At 40.3% G+C, this 18,914-nt stretch overlaps 1 protein-coding gene across 19 annotated transcripts in view; it reads right to left on the bottom strand.

Moving 5' to 3' along the window:
• Positions 1-18,914, bottom strand: part of WNK1 (WNK lysine deficient protein kinase 1) — a 174,287-nt gene that overhangs the window by 3,199 nt on the left and 152,174 nt on the right. For 12 of the 19 annotated variants that reach the window (XM_072654100.1, XM_072654109.1, XM_072654092.1 and 9 more), the window contains 9 exons: positions 17,397-18,889; positions 16,555-16,638; positions 13,812-13,895; positions 12,815-12,881; positions 12,200-12,273; positions 10,528-11,204; positions 9,005-9,207; positions 6,991-7,185; positions 225-400 (listed from right to left, as the gene is read on the bottom strand). In XM_072654100.1, the coding sequence (XP_072510201.1) occupies positions 225-400; positions 6,991-7,185; positions 9,005-9,207; positions 10,528-11,204; positions 12,200-12,273; positions 12,815-12,881; positions 13,812-13,895; positions 16,555-16,638; positions 17,397-18,889 (3,053 nt within the window). The remainder of the gene's footprint in view (positions 1-224; positions 401-6,990; positions 7,186-9,004; positions 9,208-10,527; positions 11,205-12,199; positions 12,274-12,814; positions 12,882-13,811; positions 13,896-16,554; positions 16,639-17,396; positions 18,890-18,914) is intronic. The other 7 variants (XM_072654091.1, XM_072654110.1, XM_072654095.1 and 4 more) reach the window with 6 other exon arrangements.

The raw sequence follows: 18,914 nt of genomic DNA, 5'->3' as shown, positions 1-18,914 counted from the left end.
AACGGAGGGATAAAGAAGAAAACTTGATACACCAAGGAGAAGAAATGGGGAGCTGTCATTCTGGTTCTTAAAAAAAATAACAATGGCAAGATTAAGTTGATGATGAAAAAGTTCATATCAGAAAACATGTGGGAACTGCTGCTACCCAGCAAAAATTTGGGTGTTTAGTAAGTAGTCTCTTTCAGTATTTGAAATAGGTTAGGAAGGAAAAGAGAAAGTCTCACCTCATAGTTCATGTGTCCCTTGCTTCCTCTCCTGCCTGAGAGATTCATGGCATCTCGGGCCCAGTTGTCTACCAACTTGTGTAGATCATCTGTAAATGTGCCCTTTCTGCTGGGTGGCTGGGCCTGTGGGGCTTGACTATTGACTGCTCCCCCCACTGTATTTGTACTGCTGGTCCCTAGTTAGAAGGGAAAAAACACAGGCTTTACAAAAGCTTATTTGGGTTTCAATTTCAGGAGACGGTCAAAGATCACAGAATGATGAAATGGAGGGCAGAGGGAAGGGATGAGTTAGGGAAGCCATGCAGAAAGAAAGGCAAGTGGTTAAGATTCCTGGGTGTTATTTAAGCCATATGCTTTAGCTAAAAAGAATTATAAGCAAGGATTTTCCTCAGGAACTATTAAAGTGCCTGTAGTGATTCTAGATAACAGTGTTTGCCTAGGCCAGGCCTCGGAGCATTGAGGGCACAACAGGCAAATGGAACAGGTGTTTCGTTATTCATATGACCCAAGGGCAATCAAGGCCAGTGACTACTGGTACCCTGCTCCTAGCCCCCATGCTGTGAAAGGAGAGGAATGGTGCAGTCTCTGGGGCCAGCTGCTCTGGTTTCTAATCACCCTGAAGAGGGGAAAGCAGGAGAGGACTTCTTAATGCATTCACATCAAGGGCAAGGCTGGAGGAGGAGGAAGGAGGGAATGACTTGGTCTCAGAGAGGACAAGGTAACCCATGTAGATACTGCCACACATCTTCAACATTAGGCTCACGGGAGCATTTCAGAGCTGAACTAAGACGCTAATTAAGTAGTGGTTTATCAAATACAACTTTCACTTGGGCCCATAAATATGGATTTGTAAAGACACCATTGTTGGGAGAGACTGAACTTTCATTTGTCTTTCCTGGTATGAGTCAGACCCTGAGTCAGGGTTTGAAACTATTGTGGGCTTGGGTCATTTAGGTTCTGTAAAGGCTCTGTTCTGAAGTAGTTAAAGGCCTTCTTCTTCCCCAAACCAGAGCAGCAAGCACTTCAACATAGAAGCAGCAGGAACATTCAGCTTGGGGCGGAAATGCACAAGGGGCGGGGAAGCTTTGAGGCTATGGAGAAGGTAATTTTATTTGTATGGTTGATGAAAAAGAAGGAGTGCGTGTCCTGCCTGATTTCGGCTCTGCTGGAGGGCACACTGAAGAGTATTCGAAGAGGCAAGTGTTAGGGAAGAGGGAGAGAAGAGTCACTGTCTCATTCACTCTTATCAGATCTCACATTTGCAACTGCAGGATAAATAAAAGCTATGTAAAGTACAGGGATGTGATTCCAAGTCACCAGGCTGCCAAGGTACCCAAACGCTAGAGGCCAGTGTCCGGCCTTTGCTTCCTTGTCATGGGCATTCACAAATGCATGCAACCTTCCTGCTGCATGAAAACAGATGTTGAAAGGCACCTTCTGAAGCTGTCGAGAAAAGGGCCCTTCTAACAGGGACTGGCCTTGAGCCCAGTCTGAGAATAAGGCTCACAAGCATTGCTGAGAAAGGATCAGAGTTGACCTTTCAGAGAAGCTTCTGAGGAAGGCGTCATACTTCATAGGGCTGTGACAACATAGGGAGAACAACAGAGGGCTTTTTGCCCTTGTAAAGAATATAGGCCCTAAGGTGACCTGTTGCTTGAACCATGTGAAGGGAAGGGTGGTATTTTCCTTGAAGTGAAGTGAATCTGAACAGAAAACAAGAGGATTTTGGTCAACTTTCTCTCGAAGGGCAAATGTAAGATAGGGCTAGAGTAGAAGTCACATGCAGTGAGGATGAGTGGACATGGTAATATGGAAATTCAAGAGGTCACATGCATGAGGGTTGACATATTGAAGGGGAAAATATTTGGAGGGGCCCTGGTCAGTAAATAAGGCAAGCACAACACAGATAAAAGTTCATTTAGAGGTAAGGGAACTATCAAAAGCCAAAATGTTTTAACAGGAAAGTGCAACAGACAGAAGAGTCTTATTCACATTAAGAAATTCCTTACTTTACACATGCTGGGTGTGATACCTCTTCATTAATTATGGTGGCTATAACCCCTTGGAAACATGCAATCTCCTTTTACAGAAGGTTGATTTCATCTTCTTTCACTCTGAATCTACACTGGGATCTAGAATACTGGCTTGCGACACAGGGAAGAACCAGGCACACAGTAATTCCCTTTGAATTGGCTGCTGAAGACCACCTATTCACATATAGTCCCAATTCTGACTACTGGGGACTAATGAGGTTCACTCTAGCTCATGTAGATATTTTTTTTCTGTTGTGAGTCAATTCCAGCCAATTTGTTGCTGGAAATAGGTAAGTGTTCGGATCTGTGGTGTTCCCTCTTTGCCTTGTTCTAATCCTGGGGGAGAAGGGGAGCAGAGTGCTCATAATCTTATTTATCTTTGTTCCCCATTATCTAAGTACTTCTTACCAAATCCTAATAACCATAATCTTTCTTGTGATTCTAGTTAAAATCTCATACTGGTCCATATTCGTAATCTTTAAACCCAAACAGAACTAGCTGTGAAATAACTAAATCTACATATAACCTTACGCACTGAAGTCAAACCCTACAGGGTGGACTGTATTCTACCTCCCCACCGTGGCAGAGATCTTTCCTGAACATCAGTCAGGTCCCTCTGATCTTGCATAATTTCCTGGTTACTGCCAATCCATGATTTGCCTCAGGGATAGGCTCAGATGGGAACAGTCTAGAACTTGAGGTGAGTTTTCAGTCTCAATGATTAAATTACCTGCTAGCACTTAGGCATATTAATAAACACATCATAAAAGGGGACAGAAAGATAAACAGATGCAAGACAAATCAGATCCAGGGAGATACTTCAGGGTTTGGAAAATTAATGGATAATAGCATTACAATCAAAAGACTAAAAATAACAGAAAAGAGATAATTACTACAGAGCTGGTTGCAAGGACAGACTTTTTTCACCATCTTCCCTGAAGCACAAAGAAAGAGCAATGTGTTAAAGAAACATCAGTGCAAAATATTTAGTATCGGCAAATAGCATTAAAAGGCCCAGCAAGAGAAACCAGGAGTAGAGAAGGGGCAGTAGGACCCAGGGATCCTTGGTGTCCGGGGGGCACTGAGCAAACCCTTAACAGCTTTAGGGTTAGAAAATTGTGGTATCTGGAAAGCAAGACAGAAACCTACGTATTACAGACTGTCCCAAATCAAGTTAATCTCCTGGTCGCCCACTCCAGAAAGGCTTCCCTCTCGAGTGGCTCTCTGACAGACTTGGGAACCTTGGTGAAGTGGAAGGCACACTTTTTGGGAACTGAGAGATGGGAATCTGTCAAGGCCTCACTGCTTAAGGTTCAAACACCCAAAGCAGAGAGTTTTCCCCACTGATCCGGTCCCACCCTGTTTCTCCTGCTGAGTAGTTAAAATGTAGGCAATTAAATATATTAGCAATCAAGAATCTGCAAAGCCTTTCAGAGCAGCCTTACTGTCCCAGTTTCATTATTAATTCACTTTAACTTGCTTTCGCCCACCCTCACTATTGCAATCTTTAAGATTATGCTAGAAGGGAAGGTTAGAGGATTCTGGGAAACCAACCATCTATGTATCAAGCCAAGCCGTGCTTTCAATAAACTATCTATTCTTAGAGAACAAAAAAAAGGAGCAAAGATTCTCATGCACTCCCCTAGCTATTCCCCATCTTTCCTGTAACCTTAGCTTCCTGGCCTCTTGGGACCTGCCCATGAGGAGTCATTTCATGCACAACGATGCATCTTCCATTGACTTAGGCCCACTCCTTTATCTTCCAAGGGAAGTGCTAAGAATGGAATGTATTTAAAATGATCCCAAAGTAACAGAAATGGACCCTCCCTGTGATTTTATGATATATTAGGATATATGAATCTTTTCCATATTTCCCTCCAAAGTATTCAACTTTAGGTCTTTATGCTTCTCTATTTATGGGTAGAAACATAGATTACGTGGGTATTGCCTAGCCAAGCTTACTACCTCCTGGTTTGGGTGGATAAGAAATGTGGTATAAAAGGAAGTGCTTAACTTCAAGCTAGGGGAAATCTGGGTTCAAATTATTACCACCTACAAGTTGATACTGCATGTCTTTGGGCAAATCATTTAACCTCTATGGATCCTCAGTTTCCCTTACTAATAAAATACAAATAATACTTGTAGACCAAATCTCACAAAGATTTTGTGAAGATCAAGTTAAACACATAAAGAGTGCTTTGTAAACCTTAAAGTACTATATTAATATCCAGCTTTTCCAGTGAAATTACTGCTCTGAGATCCTGAATCAAAGTACTTTATCAAAGCATTGTTAAAATATTCTGTCCCCGAAGTCAAATAACTTTGGAATCACCATCTGTTGTAGAAGGAGGAATCTAGAGAACTCCCTAACATGGCTATCATCCTATTGCTAAAATAAAGGGAAAAGAAAGGTTGGGGAGTTGGAGGAGACAGGCTACAAGATGCAAGGGAATGAGGTTAAATGGAGATAGGGAAAGGATGCAGGGAATGAAGTTAAACGTGATGCATGAAGGTGAATCAAAGCACTTCCCTTACATACCCTGTCATTACAGAGAACGGAGGAGCAATGACACTTCCATCCAGGAGGGTCTGTCAACCTTTGAAGCACACTCAGAAGCATTATGTTGGCAGCCTTAGCACATGCATTTAAAAACACCTCAATAACCACATCAGAAGTTTGAGATCTTAAGAAACAAGACCTTTCCTTATCTCGTGAGCTTATGTTACTTCTGGGATAGCCAGAAAATACCAAAAAGCATCTTATAAGGCTATTCTCAATTTCTGCAATAACCTTGCCATCATAAGTGAAGACAACTTCCCTTTCTTTGTTGGGAGGTCTCCAACTAATGAAACACTTTTAGTAAAGGAGCTATAACAAATATATGTATACGCTGGTTTCCCTTAGAAAAGAGAGTCTTATAATTAGAATTATCTATGAATTATTATTGGTGTAAAAAGTAAAGTAGTTACCTGGAGGACTATGAAAGAATTAAATAGGATCCAGGAGCTACGAAAAGGAAGTTTTTATGTTTCTTGGAGGTTCTATACATGGTATCTAGTATTTTATGATTATTTAATCAGAACTGAAATTAAGGCTTATTATGAGTACTTCAATATGCTATGAAACAGAAGACAGAATAAACAGGGAAAAACTACATCATGTTCCTATGACAGATTTAACCTAATTATATCTATATGCGCTGCCAAAACCTATCTTTCTGGTACCTTCAATGTCAAAGCCATGGAGTTTGAAGTTAGCCTCTAAGATCCAACAGCCCTCTATATACTAGCTAAATTTACTATGAAAAAATCCTTCAGCATCCAGATAAATTCATCTCCAAGTTCAAAGGAATATGATCTATTTCTATAGAATTGTGTTTCACACTAACAAATGGACCCAAACTTCTGAGTGTAATAATAGTTCAGCCAAGCCACTGAGTACACGGGATACAAAGAGACAAATGAGAATGAGCTGCATGAAATATCAAATCCAAGCAGCAGAAAAACAAAAATAAGGAAGGAGTAAAGGTGTTACACACAAAGAGCCAAGCAGGGCGTACTCAGAAATCGGGTCCTCCTGCCACCAGGTTTGAACGTCACCCGCTCAGATGCACAGTTAAACTTCGCACAGCCTGTGAGAAGGTGGGGAAAAAGAGGGAAGAACAGAGAGGAAGAGAAACACAGAACACAACTACAAGATGTTAGAAACTTGAGGTTGGAGTGGTGAAATGTACTAAGATGGCACAAAGAAGAACAAGCTTCAGGAGAAGGGCACCTAAATAGAATAGGAATTAGGAATTCCATTCCCTCCACCTGTAAAAACCCAAAGCTCTTCACTGGAATAATGCTAGTTGATTTTGCTCCTTCAGAATAGAGTACAATCACCTTGATAAGATATGGTACTCAGTTCAAAGGTTTCTTTTAATTCTCCTGAAAATGTTCTTAGAGAAGAAAGGGCGTGGTGATTCTTGCTTCTGAGTTCTCTGGAAGCAAGTCTATTATCTTTTGTCCCTTTCTTCCTCCTTAGACACCCCACAATTGAATTTTATATCTTTTATTTCTATTATTAGTGGAGACCCTTTTGATGGAAATGTTTTGTCTAGTAAAACAAGATCGTTGTGGCAAAGTGGGCTGTGGACAGAAAGCAAAATGACTAGACTGTTCAAATACTGAACAGCTCCTCTGGTATACTTCCCCTACCCCAGCAGAGGGAAAAAAAATCTGCCCTGACCAGGCTATGCATCATCTTCCAGGAAACTATATTTTATTCCCTGGTAGTGACTACTGAATTTTGGGGGATGACCACTTTCCCAGTCTACTTTCTGATATGTCTTCAAGGGTTAAGGCCTGGCTCCCAATCCCTCACGTGCTTGCAGTGACATCTCCTCACAAAGGTCTCAGACGTGTGAAATTTCATGTTGGTCACTACATGGCCTTCTCTGAAGAGGCTCTTTGACCAGATGGTAGCAACAAGCCTAACTTAACATGCTGACTTATCTCTCTGTAATAAGTCTATCTCATCATCTGTCTATCACCTCAAACTGTTCTAGGACTAAGACTCCTGAGCAGGTTATACATAGACTGTGTACTGGCCAGGTGGTCTTTTGCTTTCAGGTTCCTCAGTCCAAGCTGTGACCTGAAGTCTTCTGGAGCATTTGGTCCATCACCAAGGTTATGGAAATTCCTCCACCTTAGTGCTGTCAGAAGATGGTGGTTGCCATCTGATTTCTTACCTTGGCCTGGAGCAGAAAGACTAGGTACTGAAATGGCACCATCACTGGTAAAAGCTGAATAGAGGTTCTCGCTGGAGGGAGATGGTTTAAGGGGCTGTAACAGCTGATTCTGCCCAGTCTCTGGGATGCTGCCAGGAGGGTGGAGTGTCTGCTGGGGGTGCAAGACTGAAGTTGCACTCTGAGCAGACAGGTTTCCTGTGAAAAGAGAGAGTGGCATCAGGAAACAAGGGGAAGTTTCTAAGTAGTTCAGTCTTCCCACTGTACTCCATAGACACTGAATAGGTAGGCTACAAAAAGGCAAGTGAGAATGGACTGCACAAAATATTCAACCAAGCAGCAGAAAACCAAAACAAGAAATCTTGTGTTTTGACTAGGGGTGGGGTATCAGGGAGAGATGCGGACGGGAGAGATGCTATAGAATAAGAAAGAACAAAAGTTTTATTGACTGGAAGAAAAGCCAGGAGTGAAGTGGGAAGTAACTCCTGCCCTTCCTCCAATGCTGACATTAAGGCAGAAGGTTCCTTTCATAAAACTACCTAAGAAAGCTTTTAAGACAGTTTGCTCAGAGTGGTTCACATGTCAAGTAAGAAAGGGCAGTTGCAGGACAAGGGGAACATGAGGTTTTCTAACTAATAATAACTCTGACTCTAAACAGCTTTTGAAAAGAAGATTCTGTTTTTCCCTACTGAGAAAGACACTGAAATATGAGACAATTAGATTTCCAAGGCAGGCTCTGCCTAGCTTTCCTACTAAGGTAAGCATATGCCAGGTCGGATGTAAAACTGTATGGCAAAAGGTATGGGTGGTCACTGAATGCAGAGAGTGTTTGGCACCCAATTTCTTGGCAGATGTCACACAAGTGCTGGGTCCAGTATCCTGGAAGTGACCTCCTTTTCTCATCCCTGGATATTCATTTCCTATTCAACAAGTTTGTCAAGGATGAGCTGGTTTACTTGGAGTGCAGGTAAGGTGAGCAGATGGCATTATGTAAGTATTTTTCTATTTTTCTGCAAGCTGACCCTGTGATGTTGAAGAAATGGGTTAGAACTGTCCTATTAGCTTTCAACACTGTCTTAACATGCCACACCCGCAGGGCAGACCTCTAAGGGAGAATGTCTATGAGAAAGGTGGAAAAGAAACAGAATTGTTTTTACTAGCATGATCCTTTAAAACTAGATAATCCTCTTAGAAATTTTACTAAGATTAGCTCTCACTACAGGGAATCATCAATGAACATTGTTGAGACAAACAAGTTAGTTCACCCAGAGCATGTACAACCATCACACTTAATGTAAAGCAATAACTATCCAGCAGGAAAAGAGCTATGCTACTAAATGGCTTTGTATGCACCACTTTATGATACATATTCTGTTATTATTTGTATGTGGTATTTTAATACATGTCATGTTAACTTCTGCACACATATCTAACATGTAAGTATTAATAAAGTTCATTCTCAAGATATGCTTTTAACTATTTCCTTTGAATAATGTCATCAGTAGCTCACTCCAAATGATGTCCCCAAAAGACAGTTATATAACTTATATACCTACCCAAAGTTGGCCTTCTGTGAAATGCCAATCAAATTTCCATTACATGCAATCATATGGGAGTTTCTGCTCAACACTTAGTGAAAAGAAAGGCACTTTTTAAAAAAACCTCATTGAACCAAGGGTTTGGGTAAACATAAATAACACTTCAGTTGGTGGCAAAGCTGAGGATTGTTCTCAAGTAGACTTTTCACTGGAGACTGTAAAATGGTTTCAACGTGAATTATGCTAAAAGGGCCATTCGCCAGGACCACTTCCAAGGGTAAAATGAAGGCAGGGAAGAGGGAGTTGAGAATAAGATGTAAAAGTTAGTTTTAGAAAATCAGCAAAAATATTGAAGTGATATATCCATTTCTACAGCTCAACAGCTTCCATACTGGAAAAAAAGTAAAGAACTAAAGGGAAACTAAAAGAAAAAAGGAGGAAAAAACTATGGTGAAAGACCCTGTTCCATGGCTCCTTACCTGAAAGTTGAGGGCTCTTATTCCCTAAAGAACTGCTGCGGCTGGACTTGCTGCCTTTGCTCTTAGTGGGCCTCCTTCTTCTCCCTGAGAGCGGAGCAGCCGGGGGAATGATGACTGCAGGAGGGACTTTGCCCAGTTTGGTGTACAGAGATTCGATTTCATGTTTCTGCCGACTCTGTAGGTCCTGGATCTCTTTAAGGTGCCTACGAGTACAGGCCAGACTTAAGAACATACTCAACAGCAAACTTGCCAAATATAACAACTTCAATTTGACAACAAATGGCAATTTCATTAACATTTGTGAATCTAGGCCCTTACATTTATCCTGAATGTAAATACTTAACTTGCTCTCAATACTTGAGTACTCACCTTTTCCCTATTTCCACTATTATGAAAACTTCAATTTTTCTTCCCCATTTCCTCCCACCTCCATTTAAAATTCTTTAAGTTTCCAGCAAAAAAGAAAATGTGGTTTTTCCTGATTCCTGAGACAAAAGAAGGCAAATAGAGGCCAATTACTACATAGAGAGCACTCGCTATAGACATTCACCCAACAAAGGGTAATTTCAGAGTGTTTGATAAAGCATGTGGGTTAGTCAGGATGATCTGAATTGAAATTTTGCCTTAGCTACTTACTAGGTATGTGATCCTGGGTCTCTGTTAATTAGCCTCTGTCTGCCTCAGTTTCCTCAATTGAAAATATGGGGATAAAAATAGCACCTATCTCCCAAGGTTGTTGTGAGGATCATATGAAATAATATTTGCAAAGCACTTTGCTATCTTAAAGCACTATATAAAAGCTAACTATTATACAGGCAGCTAGGAGGCACAGAGGATAGAGCGCTGGACCTGGAGTCAAGAAGACCTGAGTTCAAATCTAGCCTCAGACACTAACTAGTGTCTGAACAAGTCACTTAACAGGTCTGCCTCACTTTCCCCAACTGTGAAATGGGGAACTACCTCCCAGGGTGATGGTGGGGATCAAACAGGAAAATATTTGTAAAATACTCAGCATAGTGCTTGGCTACATAGCAACTGCTTAAATAAATGCCTCTGTACCCTTTTTACAATGCATAAGGTAGGCTGGTGGTAGTTAAAACAAGTGTATGTAATAAATGCTCAAAGTGACAGTATTTATGATCTCAAAAAAGCATACCTGTGAAAAGAGTGGTAAAGATATGTCTCAACAAGAGAGAGTTTGATGAAAAATCTTCCGACAACTTTCTATATTCTAAATACTTTATATATATTTGGGTAATGTTTATTCTCATATGCATAAATCCTTATCTTTCGATAGAAAAGAGATTCCCTACACTTATGCTATAGTAGAAAGAGCTGTAGATATGTCATCTGAAAATTTAATCTTGAATTTCTACCTACTACTTCGTAGTTATGTGACCTTGACAAGTCATTAAACTCTGCGGTTCCAAAAATCTAGATTAGATTATTTCTAAAGTCCTTCCCAGTTCTGAGCCTCTGATTCTATAATCTATATGAAAAGCATAAGGGAAGAAAAGTCTTACTTTTCTCGTAACCGACGTAGTTCTGACTTCAAGTCTTCATCTTCAATGTCTGACTCATTGTCACTGCTCATGTAAGAGGAGTTGAATGAATTACTAAGGCTCTGGCTAAGGCTCTGGATGGGAAGGCTGCCTTTTGAGCCCAAATGGTGAGTAGAATGTGGGCTACCCGAACCATCATCCATATTCCTACTTAGGAAGGCAGCTTCCAGGTCACAAGATGGCCCATTAAGATGGCTTGGCTCTGATAATGCAGGCATTTCTTTCTTTGGTGCTACAGCAGAAGGAACAGCCTGTTCAGAATCCAATAAAGGGTGTGCCATGGGTGGCTCTTTTTCTACCACAGTGGTGACCTTGTCTTCAGTTTTTGACACAGAGAACCGGCCAACTTTGTCTGTAGTAGTTGTCACCTGAAAACGGCCAACTGTGGTAGGCTGCTCAGCTTCTGGCTTTGTCTGTGTGGCAGAAGTTTTCTGAGAAGGAACACCATCGACTGTATCCAAGGAGGTGCCATGCAGACCTGTGGCAATTCCACCAGGCTCCTGCTTCACCAGAGTGTTCTCTGGGCTGCTACTTGACAACACTGAGGACTCCGAAGTGCTCGATTCAAAATGTACAGACTTTACTTCTTCTGACTTACTTCTGCTGTCCTTCAAGGAGTCATCTACTGCAACTGATACCTGGTAATTTAAAAAAAGAAAAAGACTAACCTTCAGGATAGCCTAAAAAACCAAAAAACCCCAAAACAAACCCAAAACCAGAGTTGCATACTCTGTGTGGTAGGAAATTCCATTTCCCAGCCAACTGTATCCAATCCCTTCATTTTGGGAAAAGAAAGCTTTAAATCTCCTCCTTACATACTTCCAACCTAATCCTTCCTCTTATTATCTGAAGTAAAGTGGCTTTCTTTTTTTTAATGAAGAAATATCCAGAGTAGCAGGGCAATTTTAAACTAAGATTTAAGACAAAACCTTTTAGGAACTCAACTAAATTATTATTAATTACTTACTAGTACAACGCACTCACTATAGTAGATTCAGGGAATGATTTCAAGGAGCCCTAATGAATGATGGAAAGGAGATGCTGAGAGGGAGGAAATTTAACATGTGCTCAGATGAGGAAGTACATGATAATCTGAGGCAAAAGGGACCATAACCAGGCAGAGGAGGAAAGACTTCCCATAGAAAGTGGTACTTGAGAGTTGAGCCCTGAAAGAAGACAAAGATGCCTCCTTCAGAGGCAAAGTGAACAGGGAATGCACTCCAGACATGGACACAGAGTGTGTATAAAGGTAGGAGACAGAATATCAGACTCGGGGAACAGCTTGGCTAGAATATATTAAGTGTGGGAAGGAGACTAATGTGAAAAATTTAGAAAGGTATTCTAGAGCTAGGTTGTGAAGAGCAAGGTGAGGAGTCTGTATTGGTTTCTAGTCCTAGTTCTAAATCTTATTAGAGAAGTGATTCTTTAGAAATTAAAAAAAAAAAAATCTGTTAGTCATTGTAGTCCCTTGATAGATCGTCAAGAACATTTCTGGTCATTTGCAAAGAGCTAACTCTGGATTCCTGAAGATTAAGATTATGCCAGTAGAATTTTCGTATCAGTTTATTTAAGTCTGTAACTGGCAATCACATCATTTACACAATCTATGTGACAAAGTTCCCGAAAACCTTACCTGAAACCGGCCCATCTTAAGAACACTGGCCTCTGAGTTGGTCGTTATGACGTTATCCTCTACGGTCTGAGCTGCTGAAAGAAGTATGGAAATAAAGATGACAAAAAAGTTTAAATTATCTTTTTCTCTCTTTAATCATATCTAAGAGGATGAATCTAAACAATCTATTTTCTTTTTCAATGATGTATTCTTAAGTTAGGTGCTCACAATGTAGTTACAGGATTCACGAAACAAGAATTTTCTTCTGGACTAGATTTATTTTGAAGTTGTTCTATTGCTTTATGTCTTCTTAGACTTAGAGAAGATTTAAGTGCAGTTTTAGAAGGCCTTCTAAGGTGGTCACAGCAGTACCTGAAACATCGGATAGGCTTAAAGCTGGTTGAATTCAAAGAATTTAATTATTTCTGGGGACCAATCACAGTGATCATTTTGTTGGAGACAGCTATTAATGTTATTCTGATCCTTTTGTTAGTTTTCTTAGCCGCAATTTCCAATTGTTCAAGCTTTTTCTGGAATATATTACTAATCTGCTCCCAATCTCACTGGGGGATCAAATACCTAAATAGGAGCCTGCTTTTGAATTGTGCTACATGCTCAAGGTGCCATACACTTTACCTCTTTGAGCTGGCACTACCGCTGGCACTGCTCCGGCAACTGATGTTGGAGCTGCAAGTGACGTGGGCTACAAGACAAAATTTAAATAAAAAAAAACACAAATTTTAGGTTTTTGGTTGAAATACAGTCCAACTTTCATTCCAGTTTAGAAGATATATTGTAACTATGAGGAACAGCTAAGTTTTGTCATTACAGATGACAGGATGACTTTTAAAAACTTCTAATGCAGTAGATTCAGTCTACTAACTATAATCAGTACCTTCTTTTTTTTGCAAAAGATAAAACTCGTGTGTGTGTGTGTGTGTGTGTGTGTGTGTGTGATATGGAGGATCCAAATGTACCACAAAACCTGATCTTGCCATTATATCAACCTAGAAAGCTAATATATCTTTCTTATTAACTGATCTCAATTTCACTTTTTGGAGAAGTAATGAGCTTTGAAAACTCTTTTTACGACATTCTTTCTTCAGAATGATTTCAGAAGTATCTCAGACATTCATTCAAAGGGAAGTATTTTCCTTAAGGACATTTTTATCTCCTCCAAATGTAAGCAAATGGAAGTTAAAACTTCAATTTAAAATGTGACACACACACACCTCCAAATGCAAACAAATAGAAGTTAAAACTTCAATTTAATATGTGACACAGACAAAACACAGACACCGCCCCCCCCCCCCATGATACCCCTGATATTTCAGTATTAAAATCAGAGAAACTAGATATGTCTAAGGATTATTCTCTAATCTAAGCTTTTCTTCTGGAATTAACTCATGAAGTAGCTGGTGAAATGAATAGCTTAGCTCACTAAACAGTATAAATAAACATCATAGATTTCCATTCATTTGTCCCATCATTATGGCCATGTATCACACTTAGATGGAGTTATAGTCTGCCAAAATCTTCTTCTTAAGAGTATTTCTAAATGTTTGAATTACATTTCTGGGAGCGTATCCTGGGAGGGAAGGAGACAGGCTACTTTGGAGCTCTTTCAACTTACAGCAACTGAAGATGTGACAGGGACAGTCTCTGGACTAAGGGCTCTTCTTAACTGAGCATCAAGATCTTCTAGAGGTTGCTGAGACTGAAGCAAAAATACCCACTAATAAGAATGTCTTAGGCACATTAGCAAAGTTAACAGCTAATTTATAAGGCCTATTTACTTTGTAAGACTGATACAGCTACCTTATAATCTAGATTTAATATAGGTTTTGGAAATGAAAGGCAACATTTCTTTATTCATAGAAATGAAAATAAAGACTTCATGTTCATATTGTAAGGCTATTTCAAAATTCACTAAATTTCTGTCACCTTTTCAATAAATCAGATTATATGCATTATTTTTTCTGTTCTACCATCTTCTTTCTTCTGCACCCTGAAGATGGATTGTGTAACTCTTCCCCTCTCTAGGAAGCTTTATGAAATGTACACAGAACTGTAGTTAGCTATCTTTATAACATCTTACCTATTTCCATTTACTTTTTCCTTCAGTTTTATAAAACTCCAGCTACAGGGTGAAATGTATTGTCAATTGCACATCATTTTTGAAAAATGATTTTTGATGTTTTTTTTTTGACATGACTGTCACTTGCCAGTATCACTCCCCCCACCTTGTAACAAGTTACAGTTTAAGCAAAAACAAAAACCAACCCTGACACAGTTATTATGTCTGAGAACATATATGTCCATAAAGGCCACTTTTCTTCTGAGGGAAGAATTACTTAAGACTTGTCAATCTGATAAGGCTGAATATTAATGACACATTATTCAGAAGATCATGATCAAGGAAATCAAGGTTGAAACAACCACTACTTCTCCACAAACAAGAAGCTCTATTTGCCAACCTGCTTTCATCTATAATATTTGGTTTAAGAAAGTTTTAACCCTCTTTCCCTTTTCTGTGAGAAAATGACAGTTTTTATAGAAAAGCTATAGACCTGCAAACTGGCTTCAAAACCTCATCTTTACTTTTACTAGTTACGTAATTTTAGATCACAAACTCAGTTTCCCCATATTTTAGGTGAAGATAGCATCTGTGCTACTCAACTCACAATGCTGCTGTGCAAGGAAAGCACTATACAAATGTGAGCTATTACTACCACTGTCACCACGGAGGACTTGCTTCAAAAAGGCTGGAGCAGCCTGGGGAATAGAAGTCATCTTAGATACAACAATTCAGTATAACTGAAACCAGAAATATAACTTAAGGCTAAGCTGCCTACAGTATCCAAATTATAAATACTAAACTTATGACTGAATGGACTGAAAGGAATTCCTTCAGAATTTTCCTCTTCTTTTCCTCGGATACTAGAAAACCCGTCCTATTTGGGACTCCTAATGCTCTTCTTTATCTTGCTACTCAGTTCTCTCACCTTTCAAATACAGACACTGAATCTCAATTCTCATCCAACACTATCACCAAAGAGGAATAGAAGGAACAAAGGGAAAATCTCTTATGCTGGTATTTTCTCACAATTTTTCTTCCCACTCTTAATTCTCCAACCTCCCACTCTACACCTTCAGATCCTTCCCAGTTCATTAACCACCACGATTCTCAGCCCCTTGGTGCCTGGTCCTGGCTGCCCTCAGTTCTCTGCCTTATTCCACTCTCCCCTCTGCAAGAGGCCCCAGCTCTTGTTTTCAGTTATCCCCTCCTCTACCCTCCTCTGGTAAATATGCCTGGAATTCCAAACTGAGTCTCTTAAGACTTGGAACACTTTCTTATTAAATTTGGTGATGGCTAGAAATTTTGGATTTTCTCTTATTTTATAGTTCAACATTTCACAAGTATACGCATCATAAAATTAGAATTAGAGCAACATGTTTATTAAATTCAAAAGACCTTCACAACTACATCTAATTGATGCATCAAATAAAGCTTGTATGTCATCATCTTCGAGGTAAAATACTCATTTAGTTCAATTTAAATAACTATGAACTTATTTAGAAAATATTGCCAAAGGTGAGGTTGGTATTTTTTTTTTTTAAGTCATACCCAGTTAGACACATAATTTTGCCTTGTTACTTCCTTTGTATCACAGGATGGTATATCAAAGTAGAAGTTTCCATATGATCTACTGGATATATGCAGCAATATCCTAAATATATTTTAGAACTTAAATCACCTTTTAATAATATCATTAAACAGTTTCAGTTTCTTCCTAATATACAAGTCCGAAAAGCTTTGTAGCACTGCTGCTACAGAGCAGGGGTCAGAGTAAACTCTGGGAGCTAAGGATGGTTTTTACATTTAAAAATAAAGGTTTATGGTATATAAAAATTGATCATAGCTTTCATAACATATAAGAACAGAAGGGCTGAATTTGGCCTATTAAGTTTGCCAACCCCTGTTCTACAGAATAAAAACTATAGAACTTTTCAAAGAGTGAATATCCTTAACTTTGGTTGTGTGGTGGGAGATAATTTGCTGGTAAAACTTTCAGCTGTGAGATAGTTTTTCAGAATAGACTCAGCTATTGAAATAAATATCTCAGATTCGTCTTCCTTGTTAGCATCTATTTCTAATACCCCAAACAGAAGAACTGTACACCTTCTCAGTTTAAATGGGATCTAGACCACTAGGCTTAGGAACTATTCCAAAAACCTTCAGTGGAAGGGGGTTACTTAGTCAAGAGAGAAAGACAAACAGAGAAGCTAAAACCATGCAATGAAGAATTTAACCATGTATTTTGAAAGACAAAAAGCAAGAGAAACAGCAAGAATTCTGCCAAGTCATGGAGCACCTGGGTTAGTGAAGGTCCTGGAAAAGGTGGCAGCTGCTCACTGGGTGGGGTACCAGATGGAAGTTCAGTACCTACCGGCAGCACCTATGGACAATGGATGGCAATTTTAATGCATCAGACATGAAGAGAAGAAGGCTCAGAGGAGGTTACAACTACTACATATTAAGAAATAACACACCAAATCCAGCCAGGTTATATGAAAACTGTCCAAAGAGACTGCAGATGCCAGAATGAGGAAAACCCATAATAGCAGAATCAGAAAGTATATTATAGTTAGTAATTTTCTTACTAGTACTGGGGCTCTGACTCTTGTACTAATTTGATCACTAACATTCAATTATTTTAGAACTCTAAATCTTAAATCTTGATTTTATAACAGTGGAAAAAAAATGTGCTGCTTTAGTAACTGGCTTCATGGACTAGTGATCTGCCCTTTCTCTATACTGTAGATGACGAGAAGAGTTTCTTTTTGGGGGTAAATGTTACTTTCATCCAAACCAAATGGGACAAATGTGAGTGTGGTATCTAACATCAATATATTTTTTATATACTTATAAAACTTCAAGGTACAATTCCTAAAAGTTAATAAATTTCAATCTAATCAAATATACGTACACACACATACACACACACACTTTTAATGAAATCTAAACATATAAACTGAGTTCTGTCAGTCAGCAGAACTTCTATAAGCCTCTGAATCTGTTTTCATAAACATATTTCTATTTTGTTGGGACCTAGGGTTATTACGCATAAAATTTTTAAACTTTACCCTTGAGAGAAAATCCATTATTTCAGTGCAATAAGAGAAGCTATGTAAAATGAATCCCTAAAAATCTTACCGGTACCCTGGTAAGAGGTGGCTTTGAGGGAGGGGTTCCAGGTTTCACCCCTACTGCAATGCTGGCTGGGGCTGGAGCATGGCTGACTGGGGTGGCAGCTTGCCCAGGTGTGACCACTGGTGTAACAACTGACAAACCAGTAGTTGTTCCTAAAGGCAAACTGCTTGGTGGTAAGCAAGTACTTGTGGTGGAAGTCATAAGCTTGCTTGGTGCGACAGCGGTGGTTGGGATGCCTGGCATGACTGTGGTCTCCACTACCAATGATGTCTCCAGTGAGACAGGGGCATGCTGTGCTCCGACAGAACTGTGTTCACTGAAGAGAGACCGCAGTTTTTCTTCCAGAGTCTTTATATCATCAATACCAGGGGCCTTGGGTTGTGTCTCTGTATCTATTTCTGTGCAGTGGGTGTGGGGCTGGTTGGGAAGTGAAGCTGGTTGAGGCTGACTATGGATTAGTGTCTGCTGTACAGCAGGTACATTGCTAACAGGCTGTGCTAGGGGTGGGATACCAGGTAAAGGTACCTGAGGCAATACTGGGGTGGAGATGGCCCCTGTTGCCTGCGAAAGGACAGGAGGAGAAGCAACAGCAGATGGGACTTGCAAAGGATGCACTGCACTGGGCTGACTAGTTGAATCGGATATCCCAGCTCCAGAGGAAGATGAAGCTACGGAGAGGGGCAGGGATAGCCCCACTACACTGCTAAGGGGTGGCTTGTCTGATAAATGTGTGCCATCATGCCTGGGATGGAGTGCACTAACCACCACTGTTTCAGCTAGACTAGGGACAGAGTTGCTGCTACTGAGCTGAAGGGGTGGCTGTGAAGCCAGGCTGGGGAATGGAGTGGTGGTAGATGCGGAAGCCAGGGTGGCTGCTACAGCTATACTTGCTGCAATCTGGGCAGGCTGAGAAGTCATAGCTGGGGTGACAGCACCTGGGGCAACAGCACTGCCTATTCCAGGAACTGGAGCTACTGATACTGCTGCAGGAGGAAAAGTGCCAGCATTAGACATAACGGCCCCAACTGGTGGGGCCTGAATTGACTCAGTTGTGGTAGACAGTGACACAGATGCAGGAATGGTAATGCTGGAAACCACACTGGTAACTAATGGTGGTCCAGATACGTGTGGTACAGGGAAAGAACTTGAAGTTAACACAACTGCACTGGAAGCAACTCCGGCAATGACTTTTTCAGTAGGCATGGTGACCACAGATTGAATAACTGGTGCAGAAACACTATTAAAAGGACTACTTGTTGCAGGAACTGATACTGAAGGCACAGCTGTTGCCGTAGGAGGGAAGACTACAGCCATGCCAGTCATGGTGGGAGGTACAGTTGGAAAGGTTGGTCCCGCATGGCTGAAATTTGGGGGAGCTGTACTGGGTCCTTCTGCCATTTGAGCATGCCTAAGTTCAGAGAATGCCTGTTGCAAACTAAGGGATGAAGCAGAATGAGACAGATTCATTACAGGGCCATGGGACGGAGCAACAGCAGCTGTAAAGGAAAACAAACAAAACAC

This window comes from Notamacropus eugenii, chromosome 3, assembly GCF_028372415.1.
Source record: "Notamacropus eugenii isolate mMacEug1 chromosome 3, mMacEug1.pri_v2, whole genome shotgun sequence".
Taxonomy (NCBI): domain Eukaryota; kingdom Metazoa; phylum Chordata; class Mammalia; order Diprotodontia; family Macropodidae; genus Notamacropus; species Notamacropus eugenii.
Note: the sequence above shows the minus strand (reverse complement) of the source record. Positions and strands in the feature narration are given on the sequence as shown.